This window comes from Grampus griseus (genome assembly GCF_964374135.1).
Source record: "Grampus griseus genome assembly, chromosome: 11".
Lineage (NCBI taxonomy): Eukaryota > Metazoa > Chordata > Mammalia > Artiodactyla > Delphinidae > Grampus > Grampus griseus.
In genome coordinates this window covers 33,226,253-33,248,661 of record NC_139005.1, presented here as the reverse complement: position 1 = coordinate 33,248,661, position 22,409 = coordinate 33,226,253, and the positions used below count along the sequence as shown (strand labels likewise).

At 38.3% G+C, this 22,409-nt stretch overlaps 2 protein-coding genes across 4 annotated transcripts in view; both read left to right on the top strand.

Moving 5' to 3' along the window:
• Positions 1-12,331, top strand: part of YAF2 (YY1 associated factor 2) — a gene marked incomplete at its 3' end in the record, with an annotated part of 72,511 nt that extends 60,180 nt beyond the window's left edge. Inside the window, exons 3-5 of one of the 2 annotated variants that reach the window (XR_014297448.1) lie at positions 2,713-2,865; positions 3,651-4,140; positions 12,140-12,331. Coding sequence is in view for 1 of the 2 variants with exons in the window: in XM_082666228.1 (XP_082522354.1) it covers positions 2,713-2,865; positions 3,651-3,888 (391 nt within the window). Of the gene's footprint in view, positions 1-2,712; positions 2,866-3,650; positions 5,372-12,139 lie in introns of those variants that run through there. The other variant, XM_082666228.1, reaches the window with a different exon arrangement.
• Positions 12,332-15,359: 3,028 nt separating this feature from the next.
• Positions 15,360-22,409, top strand: part of GXYLT1 (glucoside xylosyltransferase 1) — a gene marked incomplete at its 5' end in the record, with an annotated part of 47,836 nt that continues 40,786 nt past the window's right edge. For both annotated transcript variants that reach the window (XM_082666650.1, XM_082666649.1), the window contains one exon: positions 15,360-15,580. In XM_082666650.1, coding sequence (XP_082522776.1) covers positions 15,360-15,580 — 221 coding nt within the window. The remainder of the gene's footprint in view (positions 15,581-22,409) is intronic.

Below are 22,409 nucleotides of genomic sequence, written 5' to 3'. Positions count from 1 at the left end.
ATTGCTAAGAACTTCAGGATTTCTACTCTAGAATGTAAATTTATTTTAATGTTCGCAATTTTCTTGTAATTTAGTTTAACATTTTTATAAATTCATTTTGCATTAAATTTTGGGACGAAGGGAGCGACAGTACAAACTATAATAAAGGATGTTGTCAGACTTTCATTTGTTATGGCAGGAAGAGATTCAGAGACCCATAATACCTTAGGAGACAAATGATGACTACCCCTCAATTCCATTGTATAGCTTGGAGTGACTCTTAATTTTAGGTGACTCACTGTTCACCAGGCACTAGTCTAACCAAACCTTTTCACAACCTGTCACACCTTTGTACTTTCTTTCTCTTTCCATATTCCGGCATAATTAAAAGAGGAATTAATTCTTGCTGCTCTTACTTTTCACTACTTGTTTACGTCTGTGTAGTGAGTGGTTGATCCTGGCCCGTGAGTAAGCATCGAGACAGTATTCCTTGTCTTTTAAAACATCTTCGTTCCTCATTAAGCCTGATTTTATCATTCATTCATTTTTCAACAAATATTAAATATCTAGTATTTTTTCAGTACTGTGCTAGGTACTAGTTATCCAGTGATGTATAAACCTGAAACCATCCCTTTCCTTGTGGAGTGTATATCCTAGATGAGGAAACAGACAGTAACTCCTTCCTTAACACTCCCTGTGTTCCTTACTTTATTTTTTTTCCATAGCATTTATCAACATGTAAGACTTTATTTTTTGTTTGATTTCATCCACAGAACGTTGGTTACATGAGGACAAACAAGAATTTCTGTATGTTTTGCTAAAGGAATATTTTTTGGTTGAGAAGTGAGAAAGGCACGTTTAATTCGTCACCACGTCCCCTTGATTCTGCTGCTTCAGCCTGTCTCTAAATAAGCCCACTGCCGCTTCCTTTTAGTTCAAGCCCTTTTTATTTTTACCTGGTCTATTAAAGTAGCTTTCCCTGCCTCTGTAGTACCTTTCCCCTCCAGATTGCTGCCAGTAATCTTTGTAAAATTGAAGTCTGAATTTCTTCAGTGATCTGCTGTCTTTTAAAGGTAAATCAGACTCCTTCGCTTTTCATTGTCGGGTTCCTTCCTATCTGTCCAGCTTTTTTTTTTTTCTCTGCCACTCCTTGCTCTCCATCTCAAACTTTATGCTGCAGTAGTATCAATATATTGCACTTCTTCAAGCTTCTCTGCTCAGTGTGGTGGCTGGACCAGAGGCTTCCCCTTAACTTGGAAGCTATTTAGAAATGCAAATTTTAGGCTCCACCCCGAAGCCTACTAAATAAGAACCCTGGGAGCGGAGCTAAGCAAGCTAAACAAGACTTCCCAGTAATCCTGATGTACCTTAAATTTGAGAATCACTACTTTAGTCCTTTTTTTTTTTAAAGTTCATTTCCTTAACAAGCTCAGCCATTAATTACCATGCTTTCAATATCATTTTCATTTGTATAACTCTTAATTTACATCATTGACCCTGGTATCTGTGTCAGTCCTGCTTTTTAAATTGTGTATTGGACATCTTTCCTGGATATCCTTCCTGTACTTCAGACTCTGTAGGTTCTAAACAAAATTCATTACCCATCTATTAAGATGTTTTATATACTGCGTTTCCTATTTCCTCCTTCAAAGGATTCCTCCTTGCAGCTTTGAATCCTAGATTATGCAGTATTTTCTCTTTGGTTTCTATTTTGTCTTGCTTTAGAGAAACAAAGGAAAAGATTTTTTAATAACTCTACTGACCAGAATAGGGTCAGGATTTTCCAGGCAATAGATTACTGTTGTTTATAGACCATCTGTTAAAATGTATTTTTTTAATGTATTTTTATCTTATTCTTCTTTGCTTTTTCCTTCCCACCTTTTTTCCCTCCTCAATTGTCTTTTTCTCTCTCATTTTAAGAACTTAGAGACCATTTACTTTGAATCTTGACCTCAGCTGCCCACGTTCTACCGTAAAGCTGGAGGCATCCTTGACCCTGGGCTAATAGAGTGACAACTTGTACCAAAAGTGACAACTGGTACCAAAGATTGTAGTCAGGCAACATTTCATCTATCTCGGTACAGTTTCTGCAGTAGGTTCTCAATAAATTTTTTTTTAATGAGTAAGTGAGTAAGTTAGGCAAGTCTCAAAGCACTGGACAGATCTCCAAGGTCAAAAAACCACAGTGAAATTGTGGCTGGATACATAAGGAACCTCAAAGATTTGAGCAGTAAGAAGTGAGAAATTTTGACACTCAAATATTTATTCAGTGAATAAATGAAAGATTTTAAAGAAAAGAATAGCCATTGTAACAGATGGTGAGGTATTTCCTTCTCTGAGAGAAGAGGGATAAATTTAGATTTTATTTCAGTGTGAACTTTCAAGTTTAATTTTAAAAATTTATGTGTGCTTCCCCATAAGCACAGTTTGATATACATTTTTAATAATTTTCGTGTCGATTTATGTAACAGTTACATTTTAATGGTTTGACTATATATCTTGGGCTATAACTTTTAACTGTTATTATAGTTCTATTTTTGTTGGATAGGAGAGACAGTAATGTATGTGTGTGTATATATATCTGTTAAATTGCACATCTGAATTACCTTACATATGAGAAATTTTTATATGTGAAATCATATATCTATTCTCATAATTTGAGCTATTCTCTCATAAAAAATACATTCTTAAATTATAGTAATAAAAAAAACTTTCTTTTTAACATGCACACAGGAAACCTCGGCCTGTCTCCCAGTTGGTTGCACAGCAGGTTACTCAGCAGTTTGTGCCCCCTACACAGTCAAAGAAAGAGAAAAAAGATAAAGTAGAAAAAGAAAAAAGTGAAAAGGAAACAACTAGCAAAAAGAACAGTCATAAGAAAACCAGGTAAATTTAGAGTGTTTTAATGGCACTTTTGAAGTAATAAAATTAACCATTTAATATTGTCTTTTAACATCAATATATAAAGTATATAAAGTAGAAATAAAAGATTTCATCTCTTTTACTATATCATGAAAGTGTTTTTCTTAGTTGAAGGTATATTAGAAATTAAACACAGAGGCCACAAATACAAGTTTAAGTGTGAGGACACTTTCTGTTTTTTGTTTTTGTTTTACTAGATTACAAGACATTTGTGTTTGAAATGTTTCTTTTTCACTCATAAAGCCAGGAGTGATGTTCACAATACTGAACAGATATTTGCATGAGCTTTAACCAATCAGAATGGTCATGGGTCCAGGCAGAACAGACAGTCATGACGCCCTTATCATAAGTGCACATCAGTGGAGTAACAGCCCTGCATATAACTCAACCTTAGCTGTTGTCAGCTTCCTCTGTGATTCAGCTATGTCACTGCTGTTCTAAAACATTTATTTTAGTAAAATTGATAAGCTGTCTGCAAAATTATGATAAAGCTATAAAAGCACATTTAAGAGAACATTACTCCCAGAGTTTTTTGTCATGTTGAGGAAGATTCAGGAATGATTGGCTTGATTAATGTTAATGATTTCAAACATTTAATTATATTTTTGTGGCTAGTTACACATGAATATAGAGCTTTAAAGATAGATGTATTTGTTTTGTTATTTTTACCTAATTTAATATGCATTACATGCTCAGAAAGTTGGTAGAGAGAAAAGCTAGTTTAAAATTTTATCATCTTTTGTGTTTAGGCCAAGATTGAAAAATGTGGATCGGAGTAGTGCTCAACATTTGGAAGTTACCGTTGGAGATCTGACAGTCATTATTACAGACTTTAAGGAGAAAACGAAGTCACCGCCCGCATCTAGTGCTGCTTCTGCAGATCAACACAGTCAGAGTGGCTCCAGCTCTGATAACACAGAGAGGGGAATGTCCAGGTCATCTTCACCCAGAGGAGAAGCCTCATCATTGAACGGAGAATCTCATTAAAGTTTATTTTCTCCAATTTCCTAGTCACTTCTGTCATACCATGCAAATACACAGATTACGCCAAGAAGTACCACATTTTCATGACAAACATATTCACGCACAATCCATAATTTGCATTTTACATAAAATAGAAATTTGTTAGATTTTATTGCAATCTATGCCTACCAAACATTTCCAGACTTAACATTTTGGTCTCCACAGTTAAAGGTGCCATGAAAATGTGGTTGAATTACTCATTATGCAGTGTTATTGGTAAGTCTATTTTCACTTTTAGTTTAGTGAATTCTAACACATAATTCTTGAATTCTCTACTATTGGCATGTAACGAATTTAAATTTTTATAACATAGTGCAAGCTGCCTAAATATGTATTATTTGAGAATTGTGAAACAAATAGTTATATGTATACAAGTCAAAAATCAATTTAATCAACTGTTGCTACAACAGAATTTTCTTAATGGTTATCCTCTTAAATACACCTGCTGGTACTTGGTGTGGTTAAATAGGAAGATTGTTATTAAATAAAGAATTTGTATGAACCATTGCCAATGTTTTTGACACATTTTACTAAATTATTGTTCCTGAATTATGTTTTAGGTTTTATCTGTTTTTGGGGGGATTTTTTCCTTATCTTTCAAAACATTCATTTATTGTAATGTTTACTAGCAGACTAGTAAACAATAAAACATTGATTACTTGGCTTTATAATTCAGATTTAGTGCTATTGTCATTGAACACTGGTATTTTCTGTATTATATAGAACATTAAAATTCAAGTAATTATAAGCATTTGGCAAAAACAGAAGAGAAGAAACCTGTCATATTTTAAAAGCTGCAGTTTTGGAAAAGCTTTAACTTAATAGTTTTATCACTGTTTCCTTGCCCCAGACTTATCCAGGGTCATAGAAGTGTGAATCTAATTAATACAGAAATGGGAACTGTTGCACAGAACTGAGAAATAACTAATCTTTAATCAGTTTAATTGGCCTCTTATTAAATATAACAATTCTTATAAAAATTATAGTACCCTATTTTCAGAAACAATTGCCAGTTTATGCATTTATCAATATCCTAAAATTTAAAAAGCATTTACAGCCCCACTTACTATTATGTAAATTTACCAATAAAATATTTTTATGACTACAGATTTTGCATTTTTGTTTACAACTAATAAAAGTGTTCTTTGTTGTTTCTAAAAATCCAACTTAGAAACCACACAGTACTTAAATTCTAGGGTCTCCTGCTTTCTCTTAGCCATTTGTTTAGTATGTATTCACCTATAGGAGACTTTTGAACTATAAATGAACTTTAAATTATAACTTGGATACAGAATATCACATAAAAACATCATGATAGCATTTGAAGAAAGAAATAAAACTGTAGACCCTGACAGTTGTGATATTTGGTGGTTTCATGTGGTAATGTAATTTTCTGTTTAATTGCAGTACTTTTTACAGGCACAATGGTACTGTCTTTTTTGTAAGATGCAAGTTGTGAAATACAGTTAATTGCATACAGTAAAAGTCTGTGATTAAAACATTTATATACCTCATTCTTTAGTGTTGTTAAATGAAAGAATTTTATTTGTTTTTAAGATACTTTCAGTGGAACCCCAAATGACTGGTATGTTCTTTTAAAACATGAAAATTTTTTTCTCTTATTTTATTCTTTTTCACATGTTCCAAATGTTTTATATATATACATATATATTCATTTTTAGACATAGTAAAAACTACAAGTACTAACTGTAATAGGGAAAATATTCTAATTTTTAAGTCAAAATTTCTCTTTGGAGGTACTGGGTCTTATGATGATGATCAGATACTTTCTGGATATATTTTAAATGGACTGCAAGAGAGAAAAATCTGACAGAAGATGGGATTTTACCTGAACGGGGCATAGTCATCTTTCTAAATAGTAGGGAGACAGTTAGCATGGAATTTGAGAATGCTAACTGATGGCTGGTATCTGAATCTCTGTTGTAGAACCTAAGTGAGCTTGAGTAAGTCATTCAAGGTCATTTCCCGTCTATTAAACAGGGATAATGGTAATCATATCTAACTCATAGGGTTGTTGGGAGGATTAAATGTCAATCCATACAAAATTCTTAACAACTACCTGACACGTACTCTGTGCTCAGTAAATGTGAGCCTTTACTATCTTTATAGGTAAAATCCCATTACAGAAACATAATTTTTTTTGTAACAAAAATTGTTTCCATGCCTTTTGGGCAAAAGGAATTGTGTTCTGTAGGTTAAACTGAATTTTTTACATCAGATGTTTGCTCTGATCCCAGACCAGCTGTCTTTCTATAATTAAAGAACCTGATGGTATGCATTATGAGACAGGAGAAATAAGCTGAGTTGTCTGCTTTGATAGTTTGTTTTCCTTTCATTAATCACAGTTATCTTTTGCTGTCTTCATTTCACCCTACCTCAAATACACTTCCAAACCAGGAAACAGACTCAAATTCCATAAATACACCTAATGTTAAAATATGCAAAAAGGTTCAGAGCCTGGGCTTAGGGTATATTTTTAGCTCTGGTTCATCAACTTACCCTATGGTTTTAATAGTGGGTTATTTTAGCCAAATTCTATACAAAAAGAGCATTTGGATGTTTTTCAGAGTTTATTAGCTTATTTTGATATAAGTAAGAGTGAAGATATAATTTGAGGCATACAAGAATACATATTCTTAAACCTTTTATATTACACAGAAATAGTTGACAATAACTTAAAGGTTTTATTTTTATTAAATGCTTTCCTAAAATTATAGTGATGACTGTAGACAAAGTGAAAACATTAAAAAAGGAAGAAAAACCTTTGCTTTTCTAAGTTGATAACATTTATTACCCTTCTTTTAGAAAGAAGTTCTTATTGCCTGAAAAGAATATAGCTTATTCATATTATATACATTCATGCTGAGTGGTCTAGAAGTTTTAGTTTCCACTGAAACCCTTATTTTACTTATTTTCTTGGTCTGCCACTTATCTCTTTTCTGGAATCTTGAAGACCTGAAGTACGAACTGGGCCATTGATAGAAATTTCTGTACTGTACTTCGAAAATTAAGTGCAAACAGAAGAGTGAATGTGTGTGTAAGAAGGGTAATCATAAAGTAATACTTCGACTTACTAGCACTGGCTCCCCTCTTCAACCACAGGCACCTTCAGGTGTCTGGAACAACTGAAATGTAGAAAAGTCATCAGTGACAAAAATAGCTGAGTAGACTCAAGAGACAGTGAAGATTGCAGAATACAGGATGTGACTGATCATTTGTGAAAGCAGAAGGAAAAGAACACCCTCCCTGGCTATTGAGAGTGATGAAAAAGAAGATGCCCTAATAATAAAGGCAAGGAAGGTTAGAAATGGGGGAAAAAATGAGGGAGGAGGAAGGAGAAAAAGCAAAGATAGTAGCAGAAATTAGAAAATGGGGATTGTGATGTAGTCGATGATAGCAGAGAAGAATCACTCAGAAGGGAGAGAGAGAACAAATAGAATGTATAGCATCTCGGTCTCTTGAGAAAAATTTTAAAACAAGCTATGATAAATCATCTTTGTAATGACTCAGTCATTAAGTTTTCAGTTGTGTTTAGTAGACTGTTTACTAGAGCAGCAATATGTGTAATCACTATAAAATGATTTTCTTCAAAACCAGTTCATTTTTAGAAGTTGTCATAGAGATTTACCTTGAATTATATGAACACTTTACTTTCCTGAATGCACAGCCCTGCTAGCCCAGATAATTTAAATGTTATGTTTTTAATGTGGCTTTGTATTTAGCCAGTGCAGATATTCCAGCCTTTGTGGAATGGGCCAATTCTGGAGCATATGAAATGCCACGATAAGACTAGGTACTTATATAGAAAAATCAAGTAGAGCTCTGAAAGCTTTTAGTTCTCTGGGACATGTTTCATGTTCTGAATTGTTTTTCAGTGGTGATTTCTTTCCTCCCCATCAGTAGGAGTTGTAGACTGTCGTAGCTATTTTACTGCTGTAATACTTTCATTATTTTCCTGATCTAGGTTTTCTTTATGTCAGTTTTCAATTCAGTGAACATCTATTGAGTATGTTTTGTGTGCTAGGCACTGGTCTGGGGGTTGGTTGCAAAGAGGACAAAGATGTGGAACTCACGTCTTAGAGGAGAGATCTGTAAATACAATGCCATTATTTCAACAATAAAAATACATACAAGATAGAGAAGTAACAGAAGAGGGAGTGCTTGCCACCATTTTTTTTTTCTTTTTCCTTCTTTTTTTTCCCCCCTAGAAAATTCAGCTTGGCCTGAGTATCCACTGTAAGTCCGCAATGGAGATGTTAGGATCTCATCTTGATAGTTGCAGCTGGTAATGTTGGGTGTCACCAGTAATTTTAGCCAGCTACCATTTCATTACTCCAGTTTGAATTTTCAAAAGTTAAAGACTTTAAGGCATGTAATGAGAGATTATCATTTTCCTATACTAATTTTTAAAAATCAGTAAACAGCTGAATGAGGTCTCCTGTTGCCTTTTTGTGAGGATATTGAGGAAACGTTACATCACTCAGAATCCAAATGAGAAAATTTATTCAAACCTGTTTCAGGAAAAGCTTTACTTCAACCTGAGAAATCAGTTTGCCTTTTTCTTGTGAACAATGCAAATCATCGATTGTCCTCAGTTTTTGCTTTAGTTGTGGGAAATCTCAGATTAAAATTAGGCATACTTTTAATAATTATGTAGAACTCAGTCATCTGCATATCCATATTCTAACTTGTTATTCTTCATCTAACTAAATTTTTAACTTCATCTAACTACAGTTTTTATCTACTTAACGTTTTCCCTTGTGTTCTTATAAAGTTCCTCAAATCTCTTTTGTACATAAGGCTAAATAGTAATACTTTTTTAAAAAATCTCAAAAAAACTGCTTTATTTTAGTTGTGAGGATAAGCCCCTACGTGAAATTTTCAGTTCAAGGATCCAGTAAAATGGATCCAACTGGAATTCCTGAGGAGTGGAAATAATACACAAGTTTGGCAGGTTTTGAATTACATGCAGGTAAACCTAGATCTGCTGACTTACCTGGAAGTAGGGAATGTGGATGAAAGCTACCATCTCATCTTCATATTTTCATTAACTCTTTTTTCAAGAGAATTCAGAAACTAAACTGGGTACCAAGATTTACTAATTTAGACTTGTATGTGTATTATTTTCACTAACCTCTTTTAATTCAGACTAATAGCAACAATGAAATTAGCCTGTGTTCACTTCTGCAGTCAGCAAGATTGAGAAGAGTTGGGATACTGTATAAAACCAGTTTGGGAGAAGAAGACTCCTAAAGGACAAAAATGTAGTGAAAGCATTAAAAAGAAAAAAGTAGGCTGTTTTCAGAATTAAAAAACAGCGATCTGGCCTTAGGTCCAAGAGGTAGCTTTTGGTCTTTAATAAGAGAAAATGTAAAAGCCTATGATGTTTCCAGTACAGGATAAGATAAATAATTTAAGGGACACTTTAACTTAATTAGAAAAAACAGAATTTTTTTTACTTTATTAAAAATAAAATATAGACATGTGAAAAGAAAAACCATTTCAAAATATGAAACCTATTAATAATAAAACCTATTAATATTAAAAAAAAAGAAAAACCAAACATAGGACTATTTAGGATGTAGCTTCTATACAGAAAGGAATATAGATAACAATAATTCTGACTTTATTTTTCAAGTAAGTACTGTATTTCTGAAGTGTAATAGTATCAGAATTCTTATTATTTTCATTTTTCAATTTTGTGGAATCGGGGTCCAGAGACTTATCTGTTACTTAATATTATAATCATGACCTTGATTGATGGCAGGTTTTGGTGAACTTGTGCATGTATGTTTTAATTCTAATTTTCCTCATGACTAAATTTCCCTGTAAATCTAGCTTTTAATTTCACTGACAGTATTTTAAAAAAATAACAGTAGGGCTTCCCTGGTGGCGCAGTGGTTGAGAGTCCGCCTGCTGATGCAGGGGTCGCGGGTTCATGCCCCGGTCCGGGAAGATCCCACATGCCGCAGAGCGGCTAGGCCCGTGAGCCATGGCCGCTGAGCCTGTGCGTCCGGAGCCTGTGCTCCGCAACGGGAGAGGCCACAACAGTGAGAAGCCCGCGTACCGCAAAAAATAAAATAATAATAGGTTATAATCTATTAATGGGAATGGAGGGTTCCTGGAGATTGAACCAGGGAGAAATGTAAGGATGGTCCATAGCATATTCGTTCTTTCCCTCCCCACTCTGACCGCTTCATAATCTCTCTCCTTTGTGGATGGAAATACTAGCTGAATTCTAGGATTATTTACGAGTTAAGGTGTCCCCACTTAGTTTTCCACTGCCACTTTTTCTAATCTTATGATCTATAGCTGAGTTTTTTGAGCATGAAGAGAATCAGTTTACTCTTTCGTCTTCCCCCTTACCCTACCCTTTTCCCACATTTACTAGTCTGAATGAACACTTAAAATGAAATACTTTGCTCCAACTGACAACATACTTTTCCAACCTTTTCCTCCAGCCCAACAAGGTCTCTAGGAAATGGACTGTGAAAAATGAAGAAATTTCACTAGAGGCCAACAAGAGGAGAGAATGATTTTCAATTTTAGTGTGACTTTCTGATTCTTTGTGCTCTGCAACTAATCTGATTTGTATTTCTTTTAATATAAATTTATTTATTATTTACTTATGGCTGCATTGGGTCTTTGTTGCTGCATGCAGGCTTTCTCTAGTTGGCAGTGAGCAGGGGCTACTCTTTGTTGCGGTGCACGGGCTTCTCATTGTGGTGGCTTCTCTTGTTGCAGAGCACCGGCTTTAGGCGCCCGGGCTTCAGTAGTTGTGGCGCAGGGGCTTAGTTGCTCCACAGCATGTGGGATCTTCCCGCACCAGGGCTTGAACCCGCGTCCCCCGCAGCGGATTCTTAACCACTGCGCCACCAGGGAAACCCCGTGATTTGTATTTCTGTGATTGCAAGTTTAATTTGTTTTAATCCCCAAGACCAATCTAAGAGATTTTCATATAACATCTTTTTTGCTTTTTTGCTTTTACTTTTAATTTGCATCACTCAGTTTAGCATTTATTTTTTCACAGTGAGATAGCATGGTATAAGGGAAAAAACAAACATGCACTTTGGATCCTCAAAGATTTCCATTTGAATTATGGATCTTCATCATTAGCCATGTGGTTAACAAACTTCTCTGAATTTCAGGTTCCTTGTTTGTTAAAGGAATAAAGTATAATTGTTATCAGGATTAAGTTAGTTTATGCATAGACCTTTATAAAGTGGAAATTATGTTAAAAAGCTTTGAACTTTACTATGAAAAGGTATAGAATTTACCTTTTCCCCCACAGGATGTCTTTTTTTTTTTTTTTTAAGAAGTACTAAAAGGTAGAATTGGGAAGGAAATGCTGAGCAGGACCTAAATTTGCTCTAGAGTGTCTTGGAAAAGACATTAAAAAACCCCCCAAAACTCATTAATTGAATGTCTACCATATATCCAGCATGTACTAGGAGCTATATGAAAAATCAAGATTAATCTTTTGAATATACGATTGTTGAGATTTGGATTATCCTGAATCCGAGAGTTTTTCAGGTCATGGAGGTCTCTATCTCCATAATTTAAACAACTAGTGTTGCTACTTTTAAATTTCTTTTTGTCCACCTAAATTTACCTTTTTTGACAGAATGAAGGGAAGATCAATATTGATTAAAAATTTGGATATAGGGACTTCCCTGGTAGCGCAGTGGTTGGGAGTCCGCCTGCCGATGCAAGGCACGCGGGTTCGTGCCCCAGTCCGGGAAGATCCCACATGCCGCGGAGCGGCTGGGCCCGTGAGCCATGGCTGCTGAGCCTGTGCGTCCGGAGCCTGTGCTCCGCAACGGGAGAGGCCACAACAGTGAGAGGCCCGCGTACTGTAAAAAAAAAAAAAAAAAAAAAAAATTTGGATATAGCCAGCCTGTCACTAGAGAATTAAGAGGGTGGTCTAGAGATGAAAAAATAGACTTAAGAACACATACATACACACAGTAAGTGAAAGAAATGCCTAACCATTATGGCAAAAAATATTTTCAATAATTTACAATTAATTTTAGGAGTATCAAAATGTGTGAATCCTGGAAATGATCAGAAGTATTCACACAGCTCCTTATACTCCAGGATAACCAGTTGGGACAGTGTGTGGGTAATACAAAAATCATTTCTATTTTTGGAATGCCTTACATACTTTTCAACAGAATTTCCTTTTTAATTACAGGATTAAAAGGAACCTAAAGGGATGATATGGTCCAGAACCCTGATGTCAAGTAAATGGATGATTGTTCTTCCGGATATGCTCTTCCCATATATTGTCACAGAAATGAATATTGCCATTCTAGTATTTTAAAAATCTCTGGGTCATTAAATTATTCTTTATTTTCATTACATTTAGTTTGTTGAAATAGAAACAATTGTAGTTACCATCTCTTTAAGTTAAACGTACTTTGAGTGCTAGCTCTTACTCTAGTTTCTTGGTACCATATCCTTTAGTTTTCTCTCTGAAAATCTATTTTCTGTTCTTATAAATGCTTTTGTCATCCATCTTTGTACCTCATTAAGTTTATCTTTATTTCTCTAAGAATTGTAAGGTGTAGTGAAAGGATTTACTTTATATTGTGGTTTTTACTTGCCTGTCTCCAGTTTTGGGGGCAGTACAGAATAGCCCCTTGTCTGGCATGTAGAATATATTCAATAAATGTTTATTGAATGAATAAGTGTATGTTTTCATTCTATTCACAGCTTGATAGCATGCTAGTTTTCATTTTTTGTCAAGTAAGGCAAGAAATTTAATCCTTATAGGGTAAGAAACTGAGGCTTAAATTTGTTTAGTGACTTTCCCTTTGTCACTTATTTGGTGTAGGGATTCCAAATGAAGAACTACCACTAATTATACAGCATTTCCATACCTTGTTTCTCATGGCCAAACTCTTCAAAGCTCCAACTGCAATTTGAACAGTTTAACAGCATGATTTTTCTCCATGAAGAGAGAGAGAGAGAGAGAGAGAGAGAGAGAGAGAGAGAGAGTGTGTGTGTGTGTGTGTGTGTGTGTGTGTGTGTGTGTGTGTTTAAAGCCTCCTTTCCCTCACTTTTTGGCACTGTAGCTAGCTGCTTTCTGGCTCCAATCTCAATCTGTCCCAGCCTCTACACTGCAGCCAGAATCTGCTCTCCAAAAGGCAAATGTGACCATGTTATTTCCTAATTTAAAAACCCTTCAATGGTTCAACATTTTACGTTCAAGCTCCTTGCCAGATTATGTTCAAACTCCTTGCTGTACTAAATAAGGCATTCCGATATCTGGCCCCTTCAACCTCTAGTCTTATAGCTCATCTTCTCCTCTTTTGCATTCACTTAACTGGTGATATCAAACTTTTCACAGCTCCCTGACCCAAGAGCCTGTTTCACTGATTCCTCAGCCTGGAATTACTTCTCTTACCACACCCTAGACTCTAGGGCCACTTTTTCTACAGTCAAAAGTTCACAAAAAACAGAAGTAAAACCTATGAGTCACTTACATAGTTATTAGTAAAAGTTTATTGTGTGTACACCAAAAAGACAGCAAACTGGGAGCACTCAAACCAAAATATGGAATGAGGCTCAGGGGTATATTCTGTGAAGACTGAGTGTGTATTCTCTACAGTGACTGGTTAAAATATTATAATGTTCTCTTTTCCTTTCTTTTCATTTTTTTTGCAGTTTAAACTTCAAACGTTGAGTATTCAACTGCTTTTCTTTCTTTGTTTTTAAATTATTTTTTATTATATAAGTTTCAAGTGTACAGCATTATAATTCAACACCTATATACTCTGCAAAGTCATCACCACCACAAGTCTAATTATCGTCCATCACCGTACAGTTGACCCTCTTCACCCATTAAAAAAAAAAAAAAAAAAAGTATTTGGCCGCTCCGGGTCTTAGTTGTGGCACATTGGATCTTCCTAGTCGTGTGCGGGATCTTTAGTGGCGGCATGCGGGATCTAGTTCTCTGACCAGGGATCCAACCCGGGCCCCCTGCACTGGGAGTGCAGAGTCTTAGCCACTGGACCACCAGGTAAGTCACCCCCGCTTCACCCATTTTGCCCACCCCTCCTAGACTTTTCTTAAATGAAAGGGAATTGGTTAGTGGTTACCTCATACAAATTTTCAGGAACTATTTAAGGTCTGCTTATGATTTTCACATGCATAAGCAAAAAGTGACCCAGGTCAAGTTAACCTCTTATCCCGCAAAATAAGCTAAATTAAGCTTTGCTTGTATGACTAACTGGTTTTGTTCGCTCAGGGAATTTTCAAGTCTGGCGTCTGTGTTTCATTTTAACATTATGAAGTGTCTCTTAACCATGCCCGCAGGCAGAACTGATTGCTCCGTTTTGTATGTGTGCCCACACCTTTACAGGCTTATATCCTAATGTCTGTATGGTCGTATTGCACTTAACAAGTATCCACTGTCCCACCCCCATGCCCCAACTAGGCGTCTTTGTACCCCAAGGTACTCACACAGTGCTTGGCACATGCTTTGTAAATGTTCAATAAATGAATGGAGTGAAAATATGGCTGAGAAAGAGGGAAAAGAAATGGAAAGCTAAAGGCAAAGCTCTTTAGGGAGAATATTAATTGTTTTGGACATGCGAATGGTGAGCTGTGAGGAGGATCAAAAAGGCGTAAAAGGTTGAACCTCATCAGCCTTATAGGAACTTACAACCTCGATGGGAGGCAAGATATGCATCCTAAAGGGCATTAGGAGGTAATTAGACATCTGGGTGAAAATGGCTCGAACCGACTGTATTATAGAATCTTAGAGGCTGGGGAAGTCCCTGCTGAGAAGGATGTAAGTGAGAAATGGCTTAATCAAGTGCCGTCTAAGTGCAAGGGTTTTTTCGTGCGTTAAGCAATTTGATCTTTACAAGCACCCTATGATGAGGATGTCATCTCCATTTTAGAGACGAAGAAACACGCTCAGAGAATTTAGGGCTTTCAGCGTCCCAAATTACCACGTGGAAGAACCATCATTTGAATTTGGGTCGGTTGCCTCCAATGCCCCAATCATTTCGCCCGCAGTTGGGAGCCACAGGGCTCGAGAGTCGCCCTCCCGGGGTCGCCGGTGGCCCAAGGCCCTGCGCCAGCCGCGTCCGGCGTCCCGCTGGCCCCAGCCCACCCGGCGCGCCCTGCCCCCCTCGCGCTCAGTGCGCCGGCGCGTCCAGCCGCCCACCTTCTGGGGAGAGGCCCGCGGCGGAGGCGGGGCCGGGGCTCCGGGGCGGGGTGTCCGCGCGCTCTCGAAGGTGGTGGGCGGAGAGCGAAGGGAGGCAGGGAGGAAGGGGGGCGGGCGCGAGGCCGTGGCGAAGGAGGAACTTGTTGCGCCGGCGGCTGCGTGGTGTCGCTCCCTCCGCGCCAGTTCGCCCGGGCGGGCGCGGCGGCGACGGCAGCGGCGGCGCGGGGACGGCGTGATGCGGCGCTACCTGCGCGTCGTGGTGCTGTGCCTGGCCTGTGGCTTCTGCTCGCTCCTCTACGCCTTCAGCCAGCTCGCCGTGTCCTTGGAGGAAGGAGCGGGCGGCGGTGGCGGGAAGCCGCAGGCCGCAGCGGCTTCCTGGCTCGCGGGCGGCGGACGCGGCGCCGGGAGAGGGGCGGGCAGCGCGGGCCCCGCGGCGCATCCCGGCCGGTCTGACAGGTACGGGCCGTTCCCTGTCGGGGGCCGGGGCGGGGGGCGCGAGGGCGCTGGGCTACGCCCGGCCCGGGCTGCCTGCGGGTCAGCCCCGCGCCTCCCGCCACCAGGCCCGCGTCTCCCGCTTCTTTGCCGCAGACTCTGATCCCCTTTGCTCGTTTCCCTCCTCCTCACCCTGGGGGTGAGCCCAGCGCTACTCCAGCCCGAGAGCACCCCACGCTTTTTGTGTTTGTCTTCAGACCCATTCTTTAGGCACTATTCACAGCAGTTAGAAATTAATTTTCAACTCTTAGTTGACAGTTGCATTTTCTTTTTCCTTTTTTCTTAGAATTCGTTGAAAATAAGAGGGTCCTACCAAAGCCTTCTTGCTGTCTGGCTAGTGGGAATTCCCTCTTGTTTCCATGGCGTTCAAGTTGAGATATTTAAACATCGGGCTGGCGCCCTAGTTCAGTTTTTTCCCCCCTCCTGAATGGGACATTTAAATTTCCTGTTAACGCTTAAAATTTTCATTATTTGCCGGTTAGTTAAATTTGGATAGAGCATTTCTGCGGACTGTGAATTTTTCTTTAGGAAACGATCGGGCTGTCGTGAAACTTAAGTTAAGAAAAATAAGCGATACTTAACATGCCCACGTCTTTTGTGCGTTGGGATAGAGGTGTTTCTCTTTAAAAATCGGAATTTAAAAAGCATAATGACTTAAGTGGATTTACACAGATCACTGTCAGAGTTGGAATCAACATGAGATTTAAATGGAAAAAGCAACGCATTACGAATGCTTAACAAAATCTGAGCGTTTCCACTTCCTTGAAAACGAGGCTCCTCTGTTTGTGGGCACCTCTCTTACTCCGTGTGCTCCCTTAGTAAGAGGCAAAGGCTGCTTTCATATGAAAAACTTCCTACGGGCTGATAGGAGGAGGGAGCGCAGATCAGCTGTAGGCTGTTAATGTTCTTCTGAGAGTTGATGGCCATTCCCAAAATGAAAGGGGACGTTTGGGCAGAGGAGCAGCATGGAAAAGCTGGATTGTCCTGTTTTCACCCTGTCATTTGATTACAGTCAGGACTCTGTTCATAAAAGCAGAACTACTTTCCAGAGCCAGGTTTGTCAACGCTATTATCTGTTCTGGGAGAGGCCGAGACTGAAGACCTGGATGAGCTCATGAAAAGCTAATGGTGGTCTGTTATGTTCCAGTGAAGCATTTATTTAAAGTTATGGGGAAGAAGCTATTTTTGCATTGGGTAGAATTGTCAGGAAGCAACATTTTTATCAAAACATTGAATGAAAGTGGACTATGATATTAGCATTTCAATCTGATAGAGTAACATTCATTTTTAGTGCCTTGTCTGAGATACTTAATATTTTGTGACAAATTTTTATAAATTGTATCTGCTTGGCTAGCTAATTTTAACAAAATTACATTATTTGAAATTCAGAAAGTAAGTGCTTCAGTTTTAATGAATGTTTTATAGAGCCATTACTGAAATCTGAAGTTTGATGTGTCAGAGTCGAGTCAGCTAAAAAGCTGTATATTACAGGTTCTCTGGGCAACATAATTCCTCATTTTAAATGAGGCACACATTTGAGTTAAAACTGAAGGTGTATGGGCTTCCCTGGTGGCGCAGTGGTTGAGCGTCCGCCTGCCGATGCAGGGGACGCGGGTTCGTGCCCCGGTCCGGGAGGATCCCACCTGCCGCGGAGCGGCTGGGCCCGTGAGCCATGGCCGCTGAGCCTGCGCGTCTGGAGCCTGTGCTCCGCAACGGGATAGGCCGCAACAGTGAGAGGCCCGCGTACCGCAAAAAAAAAAAAAAACCCCAAAAAAGCAAAAAAAAGAAAAACACCTGAAGGTGTATCATTCTTTGTAAAGAAGTGTGGGCAGAGGAGCACCCTGGAAAAGCTGGATTGTTTGTAGCCTATGATTTGATTAAGGTCAGAAGATTCCTAAGACATCAGGACTCTTCATTTTAAATATTATCATTTATAACATCTTTTTAGATTTCTCATAGAGTTCAGTCAACTTTTTTGGCTACCATGGTATATGGAGTAGGTATTCTTAACCTCTTTTCCTGTGTATAGTTTGGTGGAGGTGCAGAGGGCATCAGTACCAGCATTAGAAACTATGTATCCTTTGATTGCTCTGCAAGTGCTCTTTCTATAAAGCTGCTGTGATAAGAACCTAGTCTAGATAGCGTTACATCAGTGGAAAATGGGGCTATGAGGCAAGCAACATCTTCCTTTTTTTGGTAGGACTTATCATTGCATTCTTACTTTTTTTAAAGCTATCTTACCTCAAAGATTAAAACTATTATTTCTCTCTCTCATTTGAAACATGGGATTATGGTTATACCCAATAGGTTCCAGTGGTCAAACCTTATAGAAAATATTCATTGGACAGAATTCCACGACAACAAAATACTTGGAAATGTCCTTGCACGTTCTCAAAGTAAAAACTAGAAAATGATGGAAACAATTTTTCAGTGAAATTTATTATTAGTGAGTTCATTTTGTTTGAATCCATTATTTTGGTATTTAGAAAATGGGTAGATCTTAGTGTCAGACAAACCTGTGGTCTCATTCTGGCCCTGTTTCCTGTGAAACCTTGACCACCTCTCTGCTTCACTTTTCTTACCTGTAAAATGTAGTTTGTATTTACCTTAATTAATTTATAGTAATCAGAATTCTTAGTTGTCAGTCACCAAAGTCCATTAAAAATGACTTCAGCAAAACAGATATTTATAGGCTTATATGGGTTGCTGGAAGGAACAGGATTGAAGGAAGAATTCCCCGGGCAGTTCCAGGGACCTCAAGGACTGGGGACTCTTTCTCTTCTGCTGTAGACAGGCTTTGTTCCTGGGGTCTTTCAACTTCTTGTAGTGTTTCATCACTAATCTCAAGTAGAAAATTTTAGAAAAAGGCTCTCATTGGACTTGCATCACATGCCCATCCTTGGATCAGCCAATGTTGCCTGGGATGGGGGCCTCTGGTTCTCTGGGCTGTGTTCCTTGCACATCCATACTGCAGACAGAATCCCATGACTGGCGCTGGAGGGGAGTGCTGCGCCAGTGGAGAGGAATGCTCAGGAGGTGGTGGCTCTTCCACATAGAGGGACTCTGAAGGTGCTCAGTGTGGACAGACTATATTTAAGGTATTCAATCTAAAGCACTTACCTTAAAGCACCGACCAGATGTCAGTACTTCAGAAGGAGTTAAACCATGCTCTGGCTTTTTAGATACTCTGGGTGATTAAATTCTCACATTTCACTGATGACAGCGATTATCAAGATTTCATCCCATTGAGGCTGTACAGCATATCGGTAGTAGGGAATCAAGAAACTACTAGGCATTTCAGTGATACCATTTCTGGACCCGTCATACCCTTACTGTGAATGACTGTTAACTGGGAGGTAGTCACCTTACTTTCCTTTTCAGATCTGGTCAGGCCATCAAGTTATGGTTTCTGCTGGGTCCCAGGAACACTAACTAGTAGGATATACTGAAAATGTAGAGTGGGAAGAGTCAGGGCTTTGGAAACAGACTTCAGCTTTGCCACTTACTGGCTGTGTTAACCTTGAACACATTTCCTCATCAGTTACAAAGAGGTAAGAGTATCTGTGATAATTGGGTTGTTTGTGGGAATTGAAAAAAATAGCTTGTGTAGATTACTTGGTATGGTGCCTGGCACAATAAAATTATAGCTAATTCAGTGATGGTTTTGATCATTTAAATTTTAAATGATTTTTTTTTTTTTTTCCCAGTTTCTGACCTCTGGGAAAAATGTCCTCAGGCCCCAGTCCAGACCTGTTAAACCAGAGTCCCTGGGAGTGGGGCTTGGGAATCTATATTTTAGATATGTGCTCCAGGGTGTTGTTATAAAGCCAAAGATTGAGAACCATTGATTTAACTGAGAATGATTTGACCACTATTTTTGCGCTATTGTTTTTTGGGGGAGAAATTTTTTGCCTCTTCCCTGCAGTTATTTTTGAAGAAGAGAGGAGTTAGGCAGTGAACAGTGAAGAAGGCTGAATTATTTACTAAACCCACCTTAATCTCTGCTTTGTTGATGCAGAGACATCTTAGATAAAAACCAGTATTTTGCACCTTGTATTTCAGTTCACTGAAGATCATACTTCACATAGCTGTAAAGTGCTTAGCACAAACCTGACTAGTAAATTAATTAATTAACGTTGTTCTGTGCTTTTGAACGGGAAAGTGGTTAGGTTAATGAGAAAATAATGTGTACTTTTGACATAGAAATCCTATTTTAAAACATTAAGATTATTATCTGTGTGTCATACCTGTTGGAAATACTTCCCCCCAACATGTTAACTTAAATTTTTTTCAGAGTGTATGCCACGTGAAGTTTAAAATTTTTACGTATTCAGATTGGCAGTTTTTTCCTTATCATTTTTATTTTTGTCATGCATAGAAAAACTTTCTACCAGTGGGGTTTTTACCCTTTTTTTTTTTCATTTAAATCTTTAATTCATTTTTTTTTTCCGAGAGAGTTTAGGTTGTACAGTGTGATGCTAACTTATTTTTGAAATGGTTAGATAATTGTTCATTGCCATTTGCATATAAGCAGTTCTTTTCACACTTCTTGAATATTCATGACACTAGATATTTATGAAAAAGAAGACCTGACTTAGATGTCTGAAGACAATTTTTAGTTGGAAATGAGTTGTGCAGGAACTGATCTTTAAATAATGGTGGTTAGAACCATGGGAATGGTCTCCTTTAACATGGCTGTAAGCATCTTTATTTCTCTTGCAGTCACAGTGCAGGTATCCGTGCCTTTAAGGTGCATCTTTGGTGAGGCATCTCATTCAGACTTCCACATTCTTATGCTGGATATGCCTAGACTTATCACTGACTCTCCACGATGCAGATGGTTTTCACTAAAGCCTCATGGCTATCAGGGACATTTAGAAATGAAAAAAATCTTTTTCAGTTTGATTTAAAAGTATGAAAGACCTTCTGCTGTTGCATTTAAGTAAACTTTAAGTTTGAGGACTGTTATTGTGGAGAGTGTTACTGTTAAATGCTCTGTTTAATCCAGAGCATGATGTCTCAATTTTTTTTATTTTTTATTTATTTATTTATTTTTTTGTGGTATGCAGGCCTCCCACCACTGTGGCCTCTCCCATTGCGGAGCACAGGCTCCGGACGCGCAGGCTCAGCGGCCATGGCTCACGGGCCCATCCGCTGCGCGGCATGTGGCATCCTCCCAGACCAGGGCACGAACCCGTGTCCCCTGCATTGGCAGGCGGACTCTCAGCCACTGTGCCACCAGGGAAGCCCTTTTTTTTTTTAAATTTTTAAATTTTATTTTATTTACTTTTTTATACAGTAGGTTCTTATTAGTCATCAGTTTTATACACATGTGTGTATACATGTGAATCCCACTTGCCCAGTTCATCACACCACCAGCCCCACCCCTTCGCAGCTTTCCCCCCTTGGTGTCCATACGTTTGTTCTCTACAACTGTGTCTCAACTTCTGCCCTGCAAACCGGTTCATCTGTACCATTTTTCTAGGTTTCACATACATACGTTAATATATGATATTTGTTTTTCTCTTTCTGACTTACTTCACTCTATGTGACAGTCTCTAGATCAATCCACGTCTCAACAAATGACCCAATTTTGTTCCTTTTTATGGCTGAGTAATATTCCATTGTATATATGTACCACATCTTCTTTATCCATTCATCTGTCGATGGGCATTTAGGTTGCTTCCATGACCTGGCTATTGTAAATGGTGCTGCAATGAACATTGTGGTACCTGTCTCTTTTTGAATTATGGTTTTCTTTGGATACATGCCCAGTAGTGGGATTTCTGGATCATATGGTAATTCTATTTTTAGTTTTTTAAGGAACCTCCATACTGTTCTCTGTAGTGGCTGTATAAATTTACATTCCCACCAACAGAGCAAGAGGGTTCCCTTTTCCCCACACCAGCATTTATTGTTTGTAGATTTTTTTGGTGATGGCCATTCTGACCTGTGTGAGGTGATACCTCATTGTAGTTTTGATTTGCATTTCTCTAATGATTAGTGATGTTGAGCAGCTTTTCATGTGCTTCTTGGCCATCTGTATGTCTTCTTTGGAGAAATATCTATTTAGGTTTTCTGCCCATTTCTGGATTGGGTTGTTTGTTTCTTTAATATTGAGCTGCATGAGCTGTTTATATATTTTGGAGATTAATCCTTTGTCCGTTGATTCGTTGGCAAATATTTTCTCCCATTCTGAGGGTTGTCTTTTCATCTTGTTTATGATTTCCTTTGCTGTGCAAAAGCTTTGAAGTTTCATTAGTTTCCATTTGTTTATTTTTGTTTTTATTTCCATTACTCTAGGAGGTGGATCAAAAAAGATCTTGCTGTGATTTATGTCAAAGAGTGTTCTTCCTATGTTTTCCTCTGAGAGTTTTATAGTGTCCGGTCTTATATTTAGGTCTTTAATCCATTTTGAGTTTATTTTTGTGTTTGGTGTTAGGGAGTGTTCTAATTTCATTCTTTTACATGTAGCTGTCCAGTTTTCCCAGCACCACTTATTGAAGAGACTGTCTTTTCTCCATTGTATATCCTTGCCTCCTTTGTCATAGATTAGTTGAGCATAGGTGCGTGGGTTTATCTCTGGGCTTTCTGTCTTGTTCCATTGATCTATGTTTCTGTTTTTGTGCCAGTACCATATTGTCTTGATTACTCTAGCTTTGTAGTATAGTCTGAAGTCAGGGAGTCTGATCCCTCCAGCTCCGTTTTTTCCCCTCAAGACTGCTTTGGCTATTTGGAATCTTTTGTGTCTCCATACAAATTTTAAGATTATTTGCTCTAGTTCTGTAAAAAA